We start from the raw sequence: 26,649 nt of genomic DNA on the forward strand, positions 1-26,649 counted from the left end.
TATACTGCTGCTCTTTAATTTGCTACTATTTGCCTTATATATATGTTGACTGATGATTTATGTATGTTTGCATGAAAAGGATTAGATAGTTACCATGTATTGTACTTGTGATGTAAATGTTATTTATTGTAGTGCATGTATGTCGATTTTTAAAGCTCCCAGGAACTTATGTTGTATTATTTTAAAATATAGACGTTATGATGATTGGGGGTTTTTACGGTCTTGACTATCCTTACGGATCTCGCACGACCGCCCCTTACGGGGATTCTGTTAGTAATGCCAGTTAGTAGTAGAAGGTAGCGGAGCCCAGCCTTCGGGATACCTGACCGAAGAACTCCGTCAGAGTATGTCCTACTAGCGGCTGGGCTGTTTTGTTGACGCTCTGACCTACTCCCAGCCCCCACGTGGGTTCGAGAGCGTTTACCCACTCCAACTATTTGGGATTACGTCAACGTGTAGAGTGATATCGACGTTAAAATAAAGCTTTTGTATTTGTATAGTGGAAATTTCGCGCAAATATCAATCGGTACATCCTCGGCCCGTCCCGGCAATGCACGGAATCAACGAGATTGGCCGAGAAGTTGCAATTGCGATTGGCGCGAATATATGATGCACACCATGGACAGAGTAACTCTCGAGAACCATTTTTTGTGGGGGGATGTGAAGATATTTACAAATTTTAGTTCGATGTAGACTGCGTCTAATTCAGTTTAAAAGCTTTGAAAGTAACAAAATAGGTAAATCTAATCGTATGAAAGTTTTTGAATTTTCGCTCAGCACACCTGCAATCCTGTTCTTTTTAGCGTTTTTTGTTAGGGGATTTCAATTAACCCGTCGTAACACAGTATTGATTAGAAAGGTAAACATACCTGTAATTATTGCAGCGACACCTGTACAGGAAGCATGAGTAAATATGCGAGAAATACGAAAAGTTAAACACCCGTGTAATGATTCAAATACTGATTGCCGAGACTTGATATAAATATTGAAAAATCTAGCTACAGAAAAAACGTTGAATAATGGGTAAGGAGATCATGATCGGTTAAAGATAGCCGAAATAACAATTATATATTTCGAAAGTGCTTTCTTTTTACCATTCAAAACAAAAACAGTTATGCTTGTACATGTATATAAATGTCGATGGCTTAGAAATTTGTTTCGAAAGGGTCAAAGCTTTAGCACCCCACGGTGGCCACCTCAAAAATGTACTAACTGTCCACATTTTCACTCTCACACGTGATCAACAATCATCTATACAGTTCGCCCTGTATCAACACAACTAGACTTTTTTTGTTCATTGTTTTGGCTTACTTAGTATGAGTACTTCCTGAAGTAACACTTTCACCACTAACAATGTTCAATACATTCTAAATGTATGAAGAAAAAGCACTCGGCCGTTATGGTGTAACATCACATACCCTGTCATATTACTATTGATTTTGTTCATGTTTGTATAAATTATCCCTAAAATTAGCTGTTGTAAACCAATTAATTTCATATATGAAACTTTTTCAAAATTTTAAAACATCCGAGTCGTTGAAAAAAAATTAGTACATTTTATACCTATTTGAAAAACAAAATTATTTGTACATAGTATAGCTGTGTACTAAATGTACATGTTATTGAAGGCCTTGGTTTCAGTAACAAATTTACAATGGATGTTATAGAACTGAAGTTGAAGAGACATAGAGAGCTAAAGGTGAAAATCTTGTCAACTATGTCATAGGCTGTTTCATTAAGTAACAAAATAGTTATCTATGTATATATCCAACATTATATTGATGTTTGTTTTGACAGCCTGTGAGAAGATTGGAAACTGTCCTTTTGCCTCATTAATCTCAGCATTGTTGGTATTTTTTGGTGTTAGTGTTTACTGTGGAACATTGTACAGAGCTTTACAGATAATTATTACACAAGTATTAGAGGAAATATTTGGATTTAATGTACCATGGTATGTATGTGCAGTATTAGTATATTGAGTGCATAAAAATTCACTTACTTTTGCAAATATTGATTACATAACACTAATGTGAATTAATTGAGCTTTTACATGAAATTCTCATGAACTTAATATGAAATTCATGTGATTGCATCCATAGCACATCCTGGTGAAGGCCTTGTTAAGTGCACATTATTTCATAGGAAATTCATGTTAAGGCTCAATTCACATGAATCTAACGTACATGTGTACTTGGAGTATTTCAAAATTTATGTGCTTGATTTAGGTGAAAATCATGTGAAAATCGGATGAAAATATTTTGTCCTTGTCGTCTGAAGGTATTTAAAATTGTAAGAGTATATTTACAGTACAACTCACAACATAGTCTGATAAATACCTGGCATCCAATCCCAGGTATTTATTACTTATTGTCCTGTAATTAACAGGATCCCATTCCACAGCATCACTAGTGGTTCTAATATACAACAGGAAGTGACTAATTAACTAACTAGTACAGGTAAAACCTTTCTTCAACAAATGACTCCCCTCTGTAATAGGTGTCACTTAAAGAATAAAAATAATGAATTAAAAATAGGAGAAAAATGTTGCTCAATAAATTCTACAAATAAACAGTGCAGTAAGTGAAATATTTCATGTTTAATAATAATTACCCCAAGTAAAGACTGTCATGCCTGAAAAAAAAAACACTTAAAAAATTAAAGGGGTTCAATTTACTTTCTGAAATTTCCTGTATGCATATTCAAAAGCTTAAATGATATATGAATCCTATTATTCAGAAAATACAAACTGTTGTGTCATAATTGAGTTTTATTAAGGTAAAAAAAGTAATGCTTCTGTGCAGTTTTCAAATAAGTTATACTTAAAACACATTTAGCACAAGCTTTGAACAACAAAATCTTTGGTTGAAATGATGCTGAAGGCTCTTTTTGTATATATATATATATAAGAATTTCGACAATTTCACTCTACATTTTCTACTTAAAAAGGTCTCATTAGAAAAGCGATTTCATTAGAAGTTGGCATTTTTTGTCCCCCACCGCAATGCAGAGTGGGGACATAGAAATACTGGTGTCCGTCCGTCTGTGTGTCCGAAGCTTGTGGACGCAACTCCTCAGAAACGGCTGAACGGAATTTGACAAAATTTTGTAGGATTGTTTGTCACCATATGTAGTTCACCATACTTAACCGCTATTGTGATTCAACAATTTTTATTGGAGTTATGGGACTTTGTTCATTTTTCACATTATTCACAATAGGAACACCTTGTGGATGCAACTCCTCAGAAACCACTGAACAGAATTCGACCAAATTTTGTAGGAGTGTTTGTCACCATATGTAGTTGATCATACTTAACTGCTATTTGGATTCGACAATTTTTATGGGAGTTATGGGACTTTGTTCATTTTTCACATTATTCGCAATAGGAACACCTTGTGGACGCAACTCCTTAGAAACTGCTGAATGGAATTTGACCAAATTTTGTAGGATTGTTTGTCACCATATGTAGTTCATTGTACTTCACTGCTATTTTGATTCGTCAATTTTTTTGGGAGTTATGGGACTTTGTTCATTTTTCACGTTCTTTTTTTGCAGATTTTTGTTGTTGTATGAAGAATTTTTAACCTAACTTAATTTGATTCATTAAGATACATTAACCTTGAATAGCCACATGAACTTATGGCAGCACATGAGTTTTGAATCTGCTATTTATACAAGTGTCAAATATTTGTTATTCAACTCTTTCTACAGCGGCGGGGGACATATGGCTACATGTAGCGTTGTTGTTTCTACTTTGCTTTATTTTCATCTTTAATTTAAATGCAACACCTAGATGAACTGAAATAAAAAAAAAAATTGTTTTTAATTAAGGCCCACATTCAACTACATGGAGTGCATAATGCAATTTTCAAATTTACTTAAAGTTTTAGTAATTTTGAAAATTGCATTATGCACTATATACATGTATATAAACATTTTGTTTTTTGGGTCTGATTTTGATACTTTCTGAACATACTCCTTTAAAATTATATTCAATTTGGATGCTAAAGTTTAACAAAAATCAAGATAGGAAATTTGAGTACATGTATTTATTTTCGTATATTGTAACAGATTTAAGATTTTATATTGCAAAATAAACTGTTCAAATTTTAAATATCTTGAGAAATTTACTGGTTGAGATTTTCTGATAGATTCAGATTCAGACTCTACCTCCAGTGTTTATGTAATTTAGAATTTAGAGCCAGGTTGACATGATGAGAAAAATGTCATAAACACAGTCACTGATTACACAGAATGGACTGAAAGGCAAATCAATAGGCATGATAGGTGTTACAACTTATTAGATGTATAAGATTATTTTACTTTGTAATGTATCCATATGAAATTATTTTACAATATTGCATTTTTATTAAAAAAAGAAAGTCTTGACTCCTGAGAAGAAAATGACATAATATTTGCTACATTTTGACTGAGTATACAGTATAAATTTTTACTTTTTATTTTGGATTTGATTAATTAATTGTTCTATTTTTTTTTTTCAATTTCACCTTGAGTACAAAATGGAAAACCAAAACCTTCGTAACTTTTAAACACACTTTTATCTTTATCTTTTCCTTTTAAAATTGAGATGTAAAAGCATTTGTCTGCTTTAGAAGAAAATCAAATAAAAAACCCCAACTTTTTATGATATTTTTTTCAGTTTTCTTAAGGAAATGCAGGATGGTGTTAAACCCAGTTAAGTGTAATAGATTAAACTAAAGAGAATGATTCTCCTTACAAAATTATACCCTTGCTGTCATGCCATGCATTAAAGGACAGAATTGTGAAAACAGAAACCTTTTCTCAGTTTATAACATCTGAGTAAACATTTCTTCTATTGCAGGTTAGAAGTGATTCAGGTTGTGTTTGTTGTAATTGGTGTTGTCATGGGAATATTTGCCATTGTTTTGTTGATTTTTGGTTTCCTAGCAACAGGAGCTACCAGGAAAAATGTTTACTCTGGTAATAAGTGTATTATGGGAGGAAGAGTATCAGCAGCATTTGTAAGTATGAGGAATCTTTTGATTATGCATTTATTGTTGAAGTACATGTACATTTGTACAAGTAATATATGTATAGAAAATAGTGTTTTTGTCTCCAACGTACTAGCATAGAAAAAAGGGGTCTATGCATGCTATTGATTCAGACTAATTCATTATGCTTTTGTAAAACATTACAAGCACAAACTTTGTTTTAAATCAGTTGAATATGAGCAAATTTGACAATATATACCTGATAGAAACAGTTTTGGATTTGCAATGCCTGGCAAAAACATTTTATATTTGTACAGTGAAATTTATCCAAACCGGACCCTCAGAAAACCAGTCCCCTTCAAACCGGCTGTTTTCAGAAGTCCTGGCGGATATACTTTGAAATCTGTGTGTTTTGTCAACAAATTTAATTCAGACATTACATTTTGTCACTGGTTGGCTGTTAATTGGTGTGTACACACGTCAGGCAACTGGGGTCATTTAATAGTACGATCTTTTAATTGTCAATTAATGTGACCTGTACCCAAGCCAAAACAACATAGGGTTGAAATTATTAGACTTTGTTGATAGGTAATTTACAAAAACAATACAAATAATTAATTACCATCAATAGCCCTTTGACCTTTATTAAATACACTTTTTTTTCAAAACCGTGAACATAATTTTGTCGGCAGTACCGTTTGTAAAATCAAATCATTTACAAATGATGCAGGCTTTGAAATGTAATAAAAGGCCAAAAATTCTGAATTGACATTAAACGTGTCTCGACCAACAAACTGAAAAGGTGTAGGGTTTTAGAACACATTAATGGAAACAGCTCTTAGAATGCATTGCTATTTTTCGCAAAACTGGCTACCCTTATAGACCAGCCATTTTTTCTTGTCCTAGTGGTGGCCAGTTTGGAGAAGTTTCACTGTATATAGATAAATAAAATTTGATAGAAAAAATATGTGGTGTAGTTTCATCATGTGTATAATTTATATCTCCTTAATCTTGCATTTCTTAGATCAGTAGTGCTGGTGGATGACTATTTCATCATGTTTATTTTTATATTTCAGTTTATGTGTATATCATATCTCCTGAACCTGGTATGGATTGGTATGCTTGGTGTAGGTATGGTACCAGTTGTGACATACTTGATGGTGTCATCACGATGTGATAACAGTGTTTATAATAAATATCAAACCCAGTCCCCGGGACCCTGTGATTGTATCAATCTCAATCATTATGGTGAGGATTTTTTTTTCAAACTTGGGTATATTGTAAATAGCAAGCACATTGTATATATATACTTGGTCTCAAGGGTCCGGAAATTTTGACAGCCCATGCCAGTCATTTTATCAAACTTCAGCAGACGTCTGTGTCAGTCTTGCTCAGATTGAAAAACTTTTAATAAAAAACTTGTTAATGTAAATGTAGTTATTTTAAGATAAATATTGGAATTTGTGTTATTTCATCACATATTCAGTCTTTTATAAAATATCTGAACAAGTAAACGAGTTAGGTTTCAACCACACATGGACATTCCAACATGTAAACAAAACGTTGTATCTCTCTGACTTTTTCATCTCATCGGCAAACAGCCAAAAACTTCTGTGTGATGAAAAAAAGAAGTTGATTATTTATAAAAGAAAATCTTGAATACATTCTGTTTATTGATTTAAATGGGCTGTTGAATTCTGTGTTAAAAAGATTCAATCGGCAAATTAAAAATAACAAACTATGACTGATTTGTAGTTTCAGCACCATATGTGCTTTCGTTACCTCTGAAAGATCAGTGGGAAAATGACCGATGGACATCTTAATCTTTTTCTTAATAAATCAAGTAATAAATGTATGAAAGCAGAACCCATTGGTGGTTTATATGGTCTTGACTATCCTTGTGGATCTCGCACAACGCCCCTTGTGGCCATTGTGTTAGTAGATGTCTGTTAGTGGTTGGAGGTAGTAAAGCCCAGCCTTGGGGATACCTGATGGAAGAACTCGGACATAGTTTGTCCTACTAGCGGTTGGGCTGCTTTTTTGATGCTCTGGCTTACTCCCAGACCCCACGCTGGTCTGAGAGTGTTTCTCCACTCTTAACTGTTTGGGAGTACCTCAACATGTAGAGAATAAATGTATGAAAATTGTCCGTGTCACTTCAATTAATTCATTTACGCAATGGTGCTGCATGTGTACCATTAATTCAATTATGCAATCAACTAATCAGTGACAGGTAAATCACAGTCACAGGTGGCTGCACATTGGTTAGAATTTGACATGCACCTGTCAATTAATTTCCAATAAACAATTAGGGGACAGGTAGACAGGATGTTCATATACTAATAAAACCATGCAGACTGAAATTTATAAGGGTTGACAATTTTTTATATTCGATATTGGAAAATGGTCGTCAGACATTTGCAAAATTTGTCGGTCAATGACCGTCACTTTTGACCGTTTCCAGACCCATGCTTGGTCCATATAATAAAAATTCTTAATATGGTGGGGTTCAACTGGGATGTCATTTGGGAGGCTTAAGTTTTGTCCAACAGAAAGACATGCACCTCAAACAATTTATCGGTATTATTTTGTAGTATTCTCATTTATTCTCATTTACATTCCTCTTACCAGATTTATCTTATTTTTAAAATTATCTGTTACTGCTTTGATGTACACATGAGCTAAACTGCCAAAAATATAACCTATGATCCTGTATTGTATTGTAGGTATTTATAGAAATCAGAGTTACTTAGCAGTAGGACAGCTCCCTCCTGGGAAAGAGAAAATATGTGACTCAGCAGAACTTAGGAGACTGTGTGATAGGGTATGGTATTACTTTATTTATTTTAACCACTTATATAGGGCCAGCTTAGATCTACTTTTCTTTTTACCTCACCTGGTTGTAAGCCATGTGAGTTATTGCAGTCACTTGGTGTTCATCGTTGTTGTTAACAATTTTTCAAACATCTTCTCCTCTGAAACTACTGAATGTATTTGGATCAAACTTAGCGTGATTGTTCCTGCACAAATTTTGTTCTCATATATTTTCAAACCATCAGGTTTAGCTAAACTCTGATAGGGTTAAAGTGTTCAGCATGATCTATCTTTGGTCAAATTTGGTGAAAATCTGTCTACCCGTGTTGGAGTTATTGCCCTCTTTGGACGATTTTTGTTGTTTTTGATGTTTTTACTTTTAAAAATCATTTCCTCATATACTACTGTAAAGAATTCAATGAGTGTTGGTAGGATTGATTCTTAGGGTATCCTGCACAAAATGAATATTTGGATTTTTGATCCATGGAAAAACATGGCCATCATTACGAAAAATAAAACAGTGGTAAGACATATATCTTGAAAAACCATTAGATTTAGCCAAATTCTGACTTGGAAAAATATTCAGTATGGAGATATCTACACAATGTATCTGTTGTCAAATTTTGGTGAAAATCTGTTGACCCATGTTGAAGTCAGTGCCCTTTTCGGACATTTTTGCTGTCTGTTATTGCTTTCAAAAATCTCTTCAGAAACTACTGTGCAGAATATAATGAAATTTAGTTTGCTGATTTGTAGGGTATCCTGCACGAAATGAACATCTGGATTTTTGATCCGTAAAAAACATGGCCATCATTTTTAGAAGTAGAACATAGGGATCAAAATACAGTTTTTGCAAATACCTCAAAAACTGTTGAATTTAGCAAAATTCTGATGAAGATGATATTATGTTCACCATGAAATTATGTACCTATGCCAAAATTTTTTAAATGATTCGTCACCTGATGTAGGCATAATGGTCCCTGAAACAGATTTTTCAAAAACTACATTATTTTCATTAAAAAAATGGGCCATTGACCCGTTCCTGCCTATTTTCCATGTGCCATTTTTAGCTCGCCTGGTTGAAGGCCTTGTGAGCTATTTCCATCGCTTGGCTTTCATCATCATCTCCAAAACTGTTAGGTTTAGCCAGATTCTGACAATATGTAAAAGTGTTCAGTATGATGAGATCTATCTATATTCAAATTTTTGTTTTAATCTGTCAAGCTATGTTGGAGTAATTGCAATTTTTCAATGAATTTAGCTCTTTTTAATGTTTTTTCTTTCAAACATCTTCTCCTCTGACATTACTTGATTAATTTGAACAATATTTCTGTGTTAATATTTCTTAGGATATTTTGTATCAAATTCATGTGGGGATTTTTGATGTGTCGAAAAACATGGTTACTGTTACGAAAAGAAGAACAGAGGGTCAGACAGAAGTTTTTCCCATATATCTCTACAACTGTTAGGTTAAGCTAAACTTTAACCTAAAATTTAAAATGTAAAAGTGTATAGCATGAGAAGATCAGTCACTGGTCAAATTTTTGTTTTTGTTTGTTAATCCATGTTAGAGTTATTGCTGTTTTTCGACGTTTTATCCCTTTTCCAAATGTTATTTCTTTCAAATATCTTCTCGTCGGAAACTATCAGACCAGTTAGAACCAAACTTAATACGAATGTTTCCTATGGTGTTCTGCATAGATCAAATGTGGGGAATCTTCATAAAAAACATGGCCACTATTACTAAAAATAGTGGTCAGTCAGATTTTTTTATTAATAAATCTCCAAAACCATTAGTCTTCTTTCGAATGTCTAAATGATCCTTATTGTAAGGCATTCCAAAGTCTGCAAGGAATCAAAGTTGTCTCCTTGTTAGAGTTGTTGCCCTTGAAAGGTAGAACATTACTTTTTTTTACAATTTTCAGTCAATATCTTCAAAATTGTGATAGATGGAAAGAAACTTTCATTTCCAAAATGATACTCATGATAATGCCCACAAGTCTGCATTTGATCAAAGTTGTTAGACAACCCATTGTTAATTATTGCCCTTGAAACAGTTTTTAGCCAATATCTTGAATACAATAATAGACTGAAAGAAACTTTCAATTGATGGAATATTCCTTATCAAGTCCTACCAAGTCTTCATGAGTCAAAATTGTTGGACATTTCCTTGAAGGAACTATTGCCTGTGAAAGGCAAAAATTTGACCAGTAACTGAGTTGAGCTATTCAGGCTCGCGTGAACCTCTTGTTTGCATTTTAGGGCCAGTGGCCCATGAACCACTCCCAAAGTGATCCCTTGACTATGTCAATATGAATTATTTGAAGTCCTAAGCATGATTGGCCTCTATTTCTTTTAATTTGATAAGTTTTCTTTGTTGTGAATGTCTTAACAAAGTTGTTTTACTTCTTCAGGTAGCAGAAGCTGGTCCCTTATTCTGTGTGGCATGTGCTGGTGCAGTTGTCATTATCATGGGAATGGTAAAAATATTCATTTTATATATTTCTAAATTTCTACCAACTTTTATCTCCCCTTTCAAGAAATTTAATTTAATTACTTGCTTAGAATGAGATAAATCACTATATATATCCGATGGTTATTTTTACATGTTTTCAACTGTTAGGAAATAATACATTTCCCTCAACTATTCAGTGCAACTATTCAAATAAATAATTATACCCCATGTAATGAAGTTGCGAAGGGTATAATAGTTTTGACCTGTCCGTCCATCGGTCCATCTTCAGTTTTCTGGACCTTTTTTCTAAATGCTTGCAGATATTGACATGATTTTTAGTATATAAATTCACCATGATAAGTTACAAGACATGTTTGTAGTTGATTCCGCTCTGATGGTTTTTACCAAAATTACAGGTCTTGAACTCAGCTTAATTCGCAGAAATAACTGTTTCTCTATCTTTTTTTTTTAAACGCTTGCAGATTATGACTTGATCTTTGGTATATTAGTTCACCATGATAAGTTAGACGTCAAGTGTACGTTTTGTTCTGCTACGATGATATTTACTTTGGATTACTAAAACTCAAAGAAATCACAGTCTGGAGTTTGAAACAACCATTTTGAGTAACAGAATTTAATTAGAAAATAAAGGTCTAAAGCCTAAAAACACTCTTATTCCTTTCTTTAATGGGGGTCCTTCTACTTGTATTTCTCTTACAAACAAATTTACTTGACTATCCAACATTGGGACGCGTGGGGTATGTGAGGTTCTTTAATTTTATTTCAAATTTTGTATTTTTGGTGTTCTTACAGAAAAAAAATGGCTGACAATTTTTTCTCAAATCTGTTTTTTATGATGGTCTGATTTGAAGCATATTAATTACAAACTGTTTTTCACATTTTTTTAATTTCAACAAATATGCATACTATATTATTGATATCAGCAAATTAAGAATTGATTATGTATTTTGTTGATCTGAGTTATTCTTCTTTGTTTTGACTCTACAAAGCATCATTCACTTATATCAGTGCAAACACTGTGATAATGTGTCCTGGGTTTTTTTTCTGTTTCAATAGAAATTTTCATTTTTGGTTTTGGGTTTAAATTTTACCACCTTTAAAAGGCAATTTAGTTAATGTTTAGAGTGTTAGAATTAATTCCCTTTTTTGGGCAGACTTTAAAAACTATTATTACAATTTATATACACAGTTGTGTTATCAGTACGTTGTAGCCATGACAGATTTTTATAGTTAACCAATTATTTTAACCATTTTTCCATTATGCAGCAATTAAAAAAATAGTATAAATATTATTAAAGAAACTCGCTTGAAAAACTTTAGCCAAATTTTCTTTTTTTCAGACAAATTTTCTTCTGACTTTGGGAACAAACTATACTAGGTTAAAGATATCTAAGGAATTAACAGAGTACCGTGATGCTGTAGATATGGAGGAGTTAGAGTTAGAAGGTGGATCTAGATGACAGCTTACAGCCCACCCAGCTCATTGATTTATCTCCAGGGACTTCATTACATTCCTATCATCAATCCAGACATTCCTATCTAGTTACTTCTTTTCTTTCAAAGAAAATCCATCCTCATCTTTCTGAGATCTTGTATTCACCTCTTTTCTCATTCCATTTACTGTAAATCCAAAATAGTTTCTATCAGGTTAAAAAATGGATCTTCTTGTATACAGATCTTTGGTTCTATTGTCTAGTAAAAATATTATCACATCATGAATTTAGAATTGTTTTGTAAAAAAGTGTGACTGTTCATAGTCTTCAGTAGTTCACTGTACTAGACTTTAGTAATTAAGTAGCACTCCAACTAAGAATCATCCAAAATGTGATTCATGGGTGAATAGCCCACATATTTTAATTTTTTATATTTTGTTTGTATTGCCATAGTAAACAGAAATTAACACTGTAGAATTCAAAATTAAGGGAGAAAACTCTGTAAATGACACTCGGATACAATAGAGTCAGTTTGATTTTTCGTTTATTATCGCCTAAGAGCAGACAGATATGAATGAATAATTACACATTTCATAATATAGACCCATAATACAGCTTAAATTACAAAAAAAAATATGTAGCTTTTTTGGGGTGTGTCACATTTTTCAGATTTGGCATGGTTCTTACAAAGACAGCTACTTAATTACTGCAGTGGTTTAGAACTGTGTGTTAACATTTTCCAGTCAGTGCCATAAATGTATACAAGGTTGTGACATTGTAGTAGGTTGTAATTATTGTTATATTATAATTACAGGGTACCTTGAATAAAGGTAGTATACATATTTACAGTATATAAAACTTATTCAGATCAATATTGTGTAATCAGAATATAATTGAAGTATTTTCAAAATTCGAAAAAAAACATTAATGCAGTTTTTATTGTAATTTCAAGTTGTCAATCAAAATATGCATTAGTTATTGATTAAATATATATATAGTTCAGGTGTACACATCCCAATCTGGATTGGTATGGCTAAAATGACACCTTGGCAGGGGTTCTGGGCTATGGTAAAATACCCTGTTTGTAAAAAAAATTGACGAGAACTTTGGGTACCAACGAAAAATATTGGTACAGTGCTGGCCGTGTCTGCTGTACCAGACTACACCACTGATAGTTCTCTTTTGACCATTAACTACATTCCATATTTTGTTACACCTCACATTTGTTTACAGTATATACACAATATTATAAACTATTTAAATTACTTTTATCATTTTGAAATATTTGTTAATCAGATATTTAAAGCAATTTCTCAATCTATGTACAATATTCCATGATAATCAGAGCCAATATGAGTTTGGTGGGCAAGTAAGGGCTATATTGATGCAGGTAAATAATGATTTTTGTTTTTAGTTTTCTCATATGCTGATAATTTAATTGAGTTGTAAATTTATTGTTTATTATATCATAATATTGTAGATACAGATTGATTGTACTGACAACTTGACTTTAACTTGTAAAGTACAACTGTCAATAACTTGTTATGTAATTTTGACACTGTGAATTTTGATCCTTTAGTATTTTTATAGTTCCAAATATTCATATTTATTAACTCAATTGGTGAAAAATATATATATAGTTGTCCATTTTACAATTTAAAAGCCATTAAAATTCAATGATTGGACAATTCTTGGCAAACAGGTCCAATATTGGAAAACAAGACCAATACCAAAAAAACCCAAAAAAAACTGTAAATTGTAGCAGTATTTGTACATATACTTATATGGTTTTTATTTCACACAGCTGATTAATGCAAATAATTGAGAATTTGTTTTTCATATTGACCTTGTTGGTGAACAAGTCCTTTTAGATTAAAGAGATAGATGTATTGGACTGAGACAACACTGATCAGATGCATTGGACTGCAACAACACTGATCAGATGCATTGGACTGTGACAACACTGATCAGATGCATTGGCCTGCGACAACACTGATCAGATGCATTGGACTGAGACAACACTGATCAATGAATTCCAATTTGACTGCAGTTTTTAGACATAACACAATCTATGAACAACAAAGTGTATAAATCTACACTATTAACCAACCTTTTGAATATAATAATTTCATGACTTTGAATTTGTTTCTAAGAAACCAACATTGAGAGTAAAGTAATGTAAATCATTCAATTTGGACATTAAAGTTAAGTTTACTTACACAGTATATTTTACTTATACACACATGACAAGTCTTTTTCAGTTTTTTTAACACTGATATAGTTGTATTTTGTCATCCTTTTGTCTTATAAAGAGTTTTAAATGTATGAGCTTTTGTATGATGCCCTCCAATATGTCAAAGACGACTAGGGGATCCAGAAATTTCTTTCAGAATTACTTGTGGGAATCAAATTTTACAGATAAAAAAAACCCTAAAATTTTTTTGGTTGTGTGTATATGTTACTTATTACATACTTACAAAATTCTCTAATACTTTCACTGATAGTTCGTTGTTGATTCATATGTCAGGGTTTTTTGCAGACGTCTCATTTTGAGTTTCTAGAAAATTATTTATTTACTGTCCCTTGCCAACAGTGTTGTGAAGAGTATGTACATGTAGTTAAATTTCTGACTTATTTTATGCTTAAATCTGAAAGCATTCCATCATTTTTTATTGTGTATTTCTTCTTTTATGTTGAATTTGTTGAATACAAATTTATATGTAATGCATTTAATCTTTTCTTATTTACCAGTCTGTAATATTACAATAATACCAGAATTTAGGAGAAGACAAAGAATTACATTTTGAACAGTATATACTATCAAAAACAGACAAAGTATTTTTTTGTAATTTATACATAGGAACACAACATTTGGAGGTCCCCTTTTCGCAAATAAAACTTGATAGTTACTTTTAAGATTTACAAAATAGAAGATTTTAAGTAGCACTCCAGCGAAGAATCATGTAAAATGTGATTCATGGGTGAAAAGCCTACATATTTTTTTTTTTGATATTTTGTTTGAATTGCCATAGCATACAGAAATAAACATTCAATTTTTCATATAACCTGTGTTCTTAGGAGATAAAAGTTATATAGAATGCACTGTATATTTCAAAATTAAGGGAGATAACTCTGTAAATGACACTCAAATACAATAGAATCATTGGATTTTCAATGTTGATTATCTTGTAAGAGCAGGCAGATTTGAATGAATAATTACACATTTCATTGTATAGACCCATAAAACAACTTAAATACAAAAATAAAAATATTTTTGGGGTGTATCACATTTTTTCAGATTTTCCATGATTCTTACAAAGACAGCTACTTAAGGGTTACTGTTTTTCTCTTTTAATGGTAATGAATATCTTGTAGTGAATAAATGAGCATAGAAATGTTTTCAACATATAACTTCAAATATTAGATTTCGTATTTTGTAGTTTCCATTTAAACAATGTATTTCTGAGATACCCATATTTTGTGATATAGCAGACTTGATGTTTTGACTACAAGTGAGATTGCACGGCTGATGTCAGCTGTTTATATTCACACGTGATTTATGTAGCAAAATTAACAATTGGTCAAATATATCTAAGTGTTTGCCTAAATTTGCTCACTTAAAAAAGGGGACATAAAAAAAATACATAAAAAAAATTGGTTATACTTGACTTGATCAAATTTAATGTATACCGAAATATTTTCGTTTACATCGTGATGAAGAGAAAAGCACTCGGTGGAAAATTCTTAAAATTTCTACATTTAAATTTTTTATAAATTAATTATAAATTTAATAAAACAAGTATGTCAGCTTGATGCATGCAATATCATGTTATACCGAACACTTAAAAGAGATATTGCATGCACTGAGCTGCTGTAATTGAATGGTATTCATATAACTTCAAATATTTTCATTTCTTTTAATTTCCTTACCCTTTTAATATTTAAGTGATTTAAAAAAAACTGCAAAAGTTTATTTTAATACACAGAATTTTATTTCATTCCATTTTTTTACTTATGTTTGAAAGCACTCTATCTTTTTTATTGTGTATTTATTCTTTTATGATAATGTGGTATTTGTTAAATACAAATATGATAAATAAATATACATAAGGCAATGATTTTTTTCTCATTTATCAGTGTAATATTACAATAATACCAGAATAGGAGATGTTCACTACAGAACTATATTTTGAGTAGCATCAATGATTCAAAACAATCAGAAAGTGTGTTATTTGTAATTTATAGAAGAAAAAAATTATACTAGGAGCACAACATTTTTAGATCCCCCTCCCAAAAACTGAATAGATTGAACTTAAAGTAATTTTTATCTGTTCTATCTTCCCAATCTAATCAAAATTATGTTACCTGATAACACTAATTACTGTAGTTTATTTAATTTGAAACTTCATATTTGATAGTAAATAAAGATTATTGACACAATTACCAAACTGGCATGAAAAGTCAAAAGGAAAAGTAAGTACTGACAGTACAACAGGAGATGCTGTGACAACAAAATTTACAATAGATTTTTGATGTAGTAGTTGGTTTATTTGTGATAAATCTGAAAGTAGTATGGCCAAGTGATACCATAAAATAGATTCATTCTGAATCAAGATTTTTCTAAGCTTTAATTTTGGGTTTCAAATTAATAAATAAAGAGTTTTACATATTTTTTAGCTCACCTTGCCAAAGGCCAAGTGAGCTTATGCCACCACTTGGCGTCTATCGTCGTCATCTTTGTGGACAAATTTTAAAAAATCTTCTCTGAAACTACTAGATAAACAGCTTAAATTAGGTATGATTTTTCCTTAGGGTGTTCTGCGCAAAATGACCGTTGGGATTTTTGATCCATGAAAAAACATGGACGCCGTTACTAAAAATAGATCAAGGTAGTTTTTGCAAATAACTCAAAAACCATTGCCTTTAGGAAATTTCTGGCTTGGATAATATTGTTCAGCATCATGAGACGTCCCCAGGGCGAATTTTTCAAAATGGTTCGTCAATTGATGTAGGAGTTACGGGCCCTGAAACCGTTTTTTGGCATTTTTCGCATGTGCAACGTTCACTTTGAAAACCTTTTTCTCAAAAATCTTTGCACAGAATTCAATGAAAGTTGCCATATTTGTTCCTTTGGGTAACAAAAACAAAATGACTGTTAGGACTTTTGATTTGTGAAAAAAAACGTAGTCGCCGTTACTGAAAATAGAACATAGTGGTCAGAAGGCAATTTCTTGCAAATAACTCAAAAGCCGTGGTCTTTAGGAAATTCTGGCTCGGATAATATTGTTCAGCATCATGATACGAACCTATGCTGAAATTTTCAAAACCATTCTTCAACTGATGTAGCAGTTACGGTCTCTGAAACAGTTTTTGTGGGTTTTTTTTTCTCATGCACAACTTTGAAAATCTTCTCTAAAACCGTTTAAGATCATTTGATGATAAAAAGCATGCCATTATTAGTTCTTTAGTGTATTGTGCTCAAAATGGCTGTTGTGATTTTTAATTTGTGAACAGATGTGACTGCCTATACTAAAATGGAACACAGGAGTCGGAAGACTGTTGCCTTTATAGCCAAATTCTGGTTCAGGTCATGAAAAGGCTATTAAAAGCATTTCCTGCATTTTGCAATTCAGTTGATTTTAACTTAGCCTGTCTCATTCCTGAAGTTTTTCAAATACTAGTAAGCAAATACATGTAGTTTAACAGATGAGCGATTAAGGCTCTCTTGAGCCCCTAGTATATATAAATTGCTTACATTAGTTCATTAATATAATGTAAATCTGATTTTAACCAATTACCCTTCTTTCTCCTGTAAACCTCAACATTTTCCAATTCCTGGAGAACGTAACATTGTCTTTGAAAACTTCGGTCACAAAACATATCATACAGTCGCGTAAGTTTAAAGGAAAGAGGCCCTCCATGCGATATCGCCCAAATGCCTCACATTTTTTAGCGGTTCTGGGGCCCATACTTATATCAGTTTTATGTTAAGTCAGCGCAGTGTTATTGTCTATTTATCTAGCCATTAAATTATGAACAACTGGATCCGCGTGACCATCTCAATCATAAGAGAAAACTACCATTCGTTCTTTTTTATCTTTAAAAGTAAACATGTCAGTTGGGCGTACAATATGTTTTGCTATAATCAAGACAGTAGTTAGTTTGTCTTCTTTCCTTTATCCTTTGCCCCTATCCCTTGACAGATGAGGTGAAACACATTTTTTTGTAAGCATCAATGTGAATTTAGACCAACCTTTAGTGCTGTTATTAAACCTTTCAGGCATACTTGACATATACGTTGTGGGTGGGTATCCAGTAAAACTTTCATATGAGATTAATATCACGGGAAATACACTAATTGACCGAACGCCTTATATAGAACTCCCAAATGTGTAACTAATACTACAAAATAAGAAACTAATTTCAGTATCTTTTATGGTAAGCTATTAAAACTGTTTGAATTCTGAAATTACATTGGTAAATGGGTTAACACCTTAAGGCAATACTATCCTTTTAAGTTTAGAATATTTATATTTCAGATAAGATCTCAACAAACTCAATTTCTAGTCCATAAAACAAGTCAAAGAGTTTGTTTTAGTCTGCAATAAGCATTATAGGGTGTGAATAACGAGAATTTCACTTTTATCTTTTAGAGACTGGTTGAGAATATACGTGACGAAACATTTGTCATTGTCCTTTAAGTCTTTGATTGAAATCAAGCATAATAGTAGTAATAGCTAAATATCAATGACACACATAATGTCAAAGAACAAACATATGAATGTAATTCTGTCATTATGGCTTCGAATGGACACATCAGTCCACATTATCGTTAAAACGAGGATTGATATATTACATATAAAAACAATACAACTTAGTCATCCCTGCATATCAGTAAGCGGTGTAGCACTGTACAAAAAGTACGCGTTAACTCTGAAATGCAATTAAGTCACAGGAGCCGATTAGGAAACCAAAGTTAATAGCGCTTGCATTTAATTTTTATCACGAAGTTTTTTAACGATTAAGGTAGGAGGAGGAGAAAATTTGGTCAATAGATTCCAGTACTACAGTGATCAAACTTGCGATGGCGAGGGTTTTTTTTAAGGTTTTTTACCTTTTCACTAGAAATGTCCCTTACATAATTTATATATTTAGCTTTCTATAACATGCTATATGTCCTTCCATATTTTCCCCAGTCTTAAAAAAAGTCTTCTCAGGTCTTTGGTCACATAGTAGTTTTACTTCATAGATCGCTAAATCATGTAAATATCTTAATATTCTAGTTTTTTATACTTTACTTTTCATGCGAGTGAGAAGCCATTTTCTGGTTTTATAAAAGAGTACATATGGTGATTACGTTCGCGTGTTATTACTTGTACAACACAAAACTAAAGTTAAAACATATATAACAAGAATTGATATGGTAAATGTGTCAAAGAGGCAACAACCCCACCGGAATGAAAAATGTCAGCTTAAGGCCACTCAAGGGTCTTGAATGAACGACAAGGAAACCCTCGCACTACAGAGCATGCCTGAACTTTTGTTGCTTAATGGTTAAACATATTATAACTTTGATTTTTTTTGGTAGGAGGGGTTATCTTGCCAATTCATGCAATATTTACTAATGGAAACTTACGATCATAAAAAAAAATTGGTCTGCCAGCTTCAATATGCATAAAAAGTGGGTACTCGGTGTCTTTCTAAAAAAAGATCATGACAAATAACTGCACTGTTATGGTTTTGTTTTGATTTTCATTGTTATGTTTTTTAACGCCGTGCATACTCCGTGTATGTGAAATCTTATCTACACACTAAGAGGACAATTAAGATATTCAGAATCTTTAAAATGTTGAAATTATAAAAACAGGAAACAGAGACGGTCAACATACACAATGCAAACGACAGAATAAAATAAAATGTCATTCAATACATAATGCAATATAAAACAAGACAGCACATAAAAACTAAAGCATTTGTAATAAGCTTAAGAAAAAGCAGGGGTGACACCAAGTGCACAGAAAAGGTAAGGATTTCTGCTCAGCCAGTGGCACTGACAAATAACAAATGGGTATGAAATCCGGTAAGCTTCAAGGTCGAATGGTCGTCAATGCGATAAGACGTGAAATCAACGTTTTGTCATTGCATTTGTGAGAAAAAAACTTCGTATCGGTCAATGAAGTATGAATTAGCATGTTAATCATGCTTTGGATATTTTGTTGACCTATTATAGTTTACACACACCAACAGCTACTTTATGAAAGACCTATAGTTACCAAGTCCTTGTTGTACAGAAACAAATTTTAATCATATCATATTTAATTGAACACCCATACTCTCTTCGTAGAATGATTTAACAAATCAATGATCTTTAAATTTTTTGTGCATGCATTGATAGGTCGGTAATTCGAAAAGGATTTACTTTTAATTTGAGTCTAGAAATAGAGAATAGATCTTATGAATAAAAGTTTCCGATTCATACGTAGTTAATGTTTTCTGAAATACAATTAAGCCACTGCAAAACTCTGACATAGAAACCGTTTTGCATTGTAAGGTCTAAAACATATAGAAATTAAAGCAAGGTTGCGATTTCCTATTATTTACGTTATCAAAACAAACATGAAATATCATTAACTGAAAATGAATTAGATTAATCATAGTCAAACGAAGCGAATTGACTTAGAATCAAATGAACGTTTGTTTCAATTGGATTAACTTTATTAGGAAAAGACATTTATCCGCTGCATAAACAAGAAAAGTCGTTAAGGATTACGAAACTGAGATGGAATTGTTTGTAATTAGGTTGCATTCCCTGCGAATTCAATAATGCTACAGTTCGTATTCTAGTAGAAAATTCTATGGTATTTGCTCAAACATACCGAAAGAAAACCGAAGTCAATTTATGCTTCACACTCTTATTAAAACAGTTCATCCACTAAATAGCCATCATACATTGGCACTTATATTAAGTTAGTTTTCCTAACGTAACCTCTATTGAACACGAGTCATTTTATTTTATTTGGTTGATTGCAAATGCAAGTTTTTTTAAACAGTCTTTCATATCATATTATCCATAGTATTGCAAAAAGGAAAAAAAAACAGCAGTTTTAAGCCATGGTCTACAGTTTGTATCATTCGTTCAAACATTTCTAACATATATACTTGCATTGTCTTTGATTTAAACAATGCACCGCCCAAAAATCCATTTCCAATACATTTCCTTATCCTCTTTTGCAACGATTTCCCTCTTCCCATTTTATGCGCCTTTTTCACAACAATAAAAGTTTTACTAACATATGTGATTGTTATAAGTTTACATTTTATCAATTTTCCTGGGTTTGTTACACAGGTTAGAAATAATAGTCATGTATTGGTATGTGAGCAATGCAGAAGGACGTGAAAAAAAAATGAAAAAAAAGAACAGCCATAGTGAGTTACTCTATAAAGGAGTATGGGGCCACTAATCAGGCCCATATTAGTAAGAAAATTGATACAGATTTCGTAAAATGCACGAACAGGTCAAGAACGATAAAAATATAGCTTCTTATTATTTGTTACTACTTCGATATAACATCAATAGAATTTAACTACCAAGTATCTGATTGTACACCCCCACTTTATAAGTGACAGTTAAACATCAGAGATTTTTTTATTTGTTACTATTTTAATATTACCGCATTTGGATTTAACTAGAAGGTATCCGATTGTAAACCTCCACTTTCTATGACAGTTCAATATCAAAGCTTTTTTTAATAATTTGTTACTTTTTCAATATAACAGCAATATATTTTAACTACTAGGTATACGATTGTAAACCCCCACTTTATAAGTGACAGTTAAACATCAGAGATTTTTTTATTTGTTACTATTTTAATATTACCGCATTTGGATTTAACTAACAGGTATGCGATTGTAAACCTCCACTTTCTAAGTGACAATTCAACATCAAAGCTTTTTTTTATATAATTTGTTACTTTTTTTAAGATAACAGCAATAGATTTTAACTACCAGGTATCCGATTGTAAACCCCCACTTTCCAAGTGACACTTAAACAGAGCTTTTCATTATCTGTTACTACTTATACATACATATGTATTTACTATTTTGTTTTAACTACAAAGTATCTGATAGTTTGTAAACCCCCACTTTCTAAGTGGCACTTAAACATCAAAGCTTTTTCTTATAATCTGCTACTATTTCAATGTAACAGCAATAGCTTTTAACTACTAGGTATACGATTGTAAACCCCCACTTTCTAAGTGACAGTTAAACATTAGATATTTTTATTTTTTGTTACTATTTTAATATTACAGCATCTGATTTTAACTAGCAGGTATCCAATTGTAAACCTCCACTTTCTACGTGGCACTTAAACAGAGCTTTTTATTATTTGTTTCTATTTCAGTATTTCAGTATTTTGTTTCAACTAACAGGTATCCAATTGCAAACCTCCTTTATCTCGAACATCTCAACCTATGGAGTATATATTTCACAGTTAATCTGTAACTATTGTGCATGTAATTTGTACACCGACTTTCGTTGTAGGGCTCGGATATTGTCAAATAAATTTCTTAATCATGGGTATGTTCCGCCTTTGTTAATACTATCACTACAGAAGTTTTGCGGTCGTCATCATAATTTGAGTGACCGCTATCAAGTTTCTATCTCACAGACGAGACAAGTTTTGACGGATCCCATTGTGACTCGTGTCAGGGATGGAGATGCAATGTTCCTACACGATTACCGGGTTATGCTGACCTACAATACGATAGGTGCCGCTGGCGAAATAGGGCGTGCTTATCATTCTGGAGCAGCTAATGTTAGTCCCGTTTTTTTCTGTTGGCGTTTATACTACTAGTAAGTTTGTTTTTTTGTGACGTTTTGTTTGCGTGAACTTAAGTTTTTATGTGTAATCTATTTTATTCGGTTAGCTAAATTGTAAATGTAGTTCGTCTATCTTTCCTGTGTTCATGTTTACGCCATGCTGTTAGATTTTGACTGACGCTTCGGTATTTTGTGCCCAAATTTATTTAGAAAACATACTCAGAACAGTATTGTAACTTGTTTATCTGTAATAATATACTGTCAATGTAGAAATTATGAACACGATCATATTTTTATTAAAAAAAAAAAAAAAAAATATCTTTCATTTCTCATTACATGGTTGAATTAAAGCTGAGAGCAGTAATAAAATACAACCTACGTCGAACTCTTTAGGCAATTAATTACTTATTTGGTGTGTAAACTCAATTGTAGTAGTTAGATAAACACAAAACAGATTAGTAATTCACGCTAAATGATGATATTGATTCCTGGTGTCACGAAACCTTATTGATAAAGTGAAACTAGACGAATGGGTTTCAATTTACTTAACAAGCGACAACTTTGTATATATGTAAAATTTATCACGAACAGTTTGAATATGTGGGCAAAGTCAACATAAAATATTTCACATCATTGATTTGAAATTGAACTTGATATTGTTTCGATAAGGCATATCATCATATGGTTTTCTCTAAAAAATACTAAGCATTAAAACAGAATGCCAATTCAGAGAAATATCAAAAGACATGGCAATAATATACTAACAGGAAATAGAGATTATCCACATACACAATGTACACAACATACACTCGGTTTCTTCAATGAGTACCAATGCTAATGCAGACCCGATGTAGCAAAAACATTGACTATTAAACATGACAAATATGTTGTCGTACCAGCAGACAAAGCCCAAAACAACATTTTTTGTCTGCAAAACGTTTCACATCCAATGTATATTGTCAGAGGTAGACGTAGAAAATAATAGCAGTAATAAGATCTATACCGCTACCACACTATCCAAAGAAGAGATTGTGGAAAACCATAAATCTGTGTTATCCTCTTTGGTCTCTACCAAATACGATGATTGTGATTTACCGTCTATGTACTGGATTCCTAAACTCCACAAGAATCCATACAAACAACGTAACATAGCTGGATCTGCAAAAAATGTATAATCAAACCTCATTCAAAACGTTTAACTTCTATACTCACAGCTGTCAAAGAGGGTCTACACATACCACAACACTTGTTACCCCCGTAGTGGTATTAATTCAATGTGGATCCTACAAAATTCGAAAGATCTTTTGGAGACCATTAGTTCAAGATATTATCAGAATACAATAGCGTTATGATTTTAATGAAAAACCTATGATTTTTCAACATTGTATACTTCTATTCCCCATACTCAGTTAAAATCCCGACTCAAAAACATCATACATCGTTGCTTTTCCAAAAAAATGGTACACCTGTATACAAATATATAGTTCTTGGTAGAGATTCCTCATACTTTGTAAGAAATAATCCCAAATCATCTTCCAAATATAAGAAGATGTTTACAAAATGCTGGAATTTTTCAGCGACAACATATTTGTCCAATGTGGTGGATGCGTTTTTCAACAAACGGTCGGCATTCCAGTGGGAACAAATTGTGCTCCTCTACTTGATGACTTATTCCTTCACTCGTTTGAGGCTAACTTTATTGCTGATCTGATCCGAAGGAAAGAATATCGTTAAACTAGATCCTTTAATCTCAGTTTCCGCTATATAGATGACGTATTATCCTTAAACAATCCTTTTTTTGGTAATTTGATACCACGCATCTACCCCAAAAAAGAACTTGAGATATAGGATACTACAGACCCTGTGAAGTCAGCCTCATATCTTGACCTATACTTAGAAAATCGATGGTAAGGGAAAAATATTGACCAAACTTTACGACAAACGTGATGACTTTTCATTCAGAATTGTCAACTTTCCTTTCATCTGTGGCAACATACCTTCAGCACCTGCGTATGGAGTGTTCATATCACAACTCATACTTTATGCCAGAGCTTGCCGAAACTATTTTTTGTATCGCGCTAGACTTCTAACAAGTAGGCCTCTGGAACAGGGTTATGTTGCTACAAGATTGAAGTCGTCACTACAGAAGTTTTATGGTCGTCATCATGAACTCATGGATCGTTATGGTGTATCCATCTGCACCATGAAAACTGATTTGTTCAACGTGTCATAGTTTTCCTTTCCTCTTTCGACTATCCCGTACTTGACTTTTTATGATTAACTCGGCGGGTATTTCTATAAAAAACAGAGGACGCTCACCCTACCAGTACACCTGGTCCATACTCCCAGATTTCAGTGGAGTCCGAGTTGCTCATTTGCTTTTGTTACTTTGTATGTATTATTTTAGTTACTTAATATTCTTTGTTGTATATGTCTGTTTTCCATGTCTGGTCTTTGTCCCTGGATTACATTCTTTTGATTACCACAAGAATCTTGGTTCCCTTGATTGCTCTTTAAAAACAATGAGTAATAATTGCCTTTTCAAATTATTCTTTGTGCTGATGTAACCATTGATTTACCGATTATGACACTGAAACATGCAAATGCTATTTAATCATCACCGGTGTGTTCACGTCGCAATGGAAAAGGGAGGCTTGGCGTCCGGTAAAAAATTGGTTTTACCCACCATTTCGTTTGGAATGCCTGTACCATGTCAGGTCCAATACGGTACCATCTACTTCGGTTCCTAATTCTGTCTATTTTGTGAGATTTAATTTGGACGACTTATGGATCTGATTAGTGTTCGGTAATTTAAACCTTATTCACACAAAGAAAGGGAATGTCAACAGGTGCTCCGGAAGGGATGACATATCCTGTTCAGCATATGGACTCATTACACTTCAACTGAATAAAATCCATTAAGCGTCAAGTTCGGGGTGTCAATCCGATGAACAATAAGGTTGCTTGTCTCATCCATGAGATAAAAACTTTATATCTGTCAATCAGATTGAGATGATGAACCATTAAATTTTTGTAGTGATGATAAGAACAAAGGCTGGTCTTACCTATGTCTTAGAAGCTTATTAGACAGTGCCTTTTTATACAAAGAAAGCCCGTGTACAGGCTATACAGTAAAAGATCAAATGTGAAATGTATACACTATAGACCGGAGATGTTGGTATATTGCCACTAAGAACGCGAAAGTTTACTATTGGGAGGTCAAAATCATCACATTGGTCATAAAGTTTTGTATCAGATATCTCTTTAACTTCATGTTCATTGTGGTAAAATAGATGTAGGTAATCCTTGAAAGAGTAATCAAGGAAAATAAAAGATTGTGATCGAGGGACGAAGACCAGACAAGGAAAACAGACACACACAACAAAGAACATTATATAAGCAAAATAACATGTACAAAGTAACAAAAGTAAATGAGCAACTCGGACTGCGCTAAAATCTGGGAACATGGACCGTTTTTTAAAGATAATGCATCATTTATACAACAGAAACTGAAATTGAAGGACTGGGCTACTTGCTTAATTTTTTTCTGTAGTAGCCTTTGTAAAAATATGGCTTCATATAGGAACAAATCGGCTATGAGTGTCACCAAATTCGTTCCCATAGGTATTGCGATGGTTTGCTAGGAGACATGAATATTGTCAACCATAAAATATAACAATTTAACAACACCAGTCTTGTTAGAATCAGCACCCCCCCCCCAAAAAAAAAATCACCTTTTCTCTATCTAACACATGTAAGCGTATCTTTTAGTGCCCAGCTTTGTATAAAAGCAATGGTGAATTAGATCATCTTAAAGTGACTTTAGCTTGCCATGTGGTAGTGTGGTGTACAAGGTGGACAAATCAAAAGTTTTTATAATACTAGAAAAGGTACTGCAAGAAAGACAATCTTGAAGGACTGTTGAATTCTTGAGAACCCACATCTTATCGATTCACGCCAATTGTAGAGTAGGCTTTATCATAGTAAATCTTAAGTCCATCTTTGAGCGCCGTGAGAAAATTAAAAGTAGTTTTGACAGGGGTTCATTATTTGTGCACTTGGCAGACCAGCAACATACATCTGTTTCTAAGGACAATTGTAAAGCTTTGGTATCCAGTAACTAGTAGGGAGAGC

The 26,649-nt window shown here is 32.7% G+C and overlaps 1 protein-coding gene across 2 annotated transcripts; it reads left to right on the top strand.

Moving 5' to 3' along the window:
* Window positions 1-862: 862 nt before the first annotated feature.
* LOC148604689 (neuronal membrane glycoprotein M6-b-like) lies at window positions 863-15,809 on the top strand. 2 transcript variants are annotated; one of them, XM_088548886.1, is made up of 8 exons: window positions 863-1,023; window positions 1,798-1,951; window positions 4,842-5,001; window positions 6,048-6,219; window positions 7,698-7,795; window positions 10,200-10,265; window positions 11,602-11,707; window positions 12,509-15,809. In XM_088548886.1, exons 1-8 carry the CDS (start codon window positions 1,020-1,022, stop codon window positions 12,520-12,522), a joined length of 774 nt encoding a protein of 257 aa, XP_088405012.1. In that variant the 5' UTR covers window positions 863-1,019; the 3' UTR covers window positions 12,523-15,809. The 2 variants fall into 2 exon arrangements, with proteins under 2 accessions (XP_088405012.1, XP_088405011.1); XM_088548885.1 differs by having other exon boundaries at window positions 11,602-15,809.
* Window positions 15,810-26,649: the final 10,840 nt, after the last annotated feature.

Source organism: Perna viridis, chromosome 10, assembly GCF_037379345.1.
Source record: "Perna viridis isolate PV_CMFRI_1.1 ecotype Kerala chromosome 10, ASM3737934v1, whole genome shotgun sequence".
Classification (NCBI taxonomy): Eukaryota; Metazoa; Mollusca; class Bivalvia; order Mytilida; family Mytilidae; genus Perna; species Perna viridis.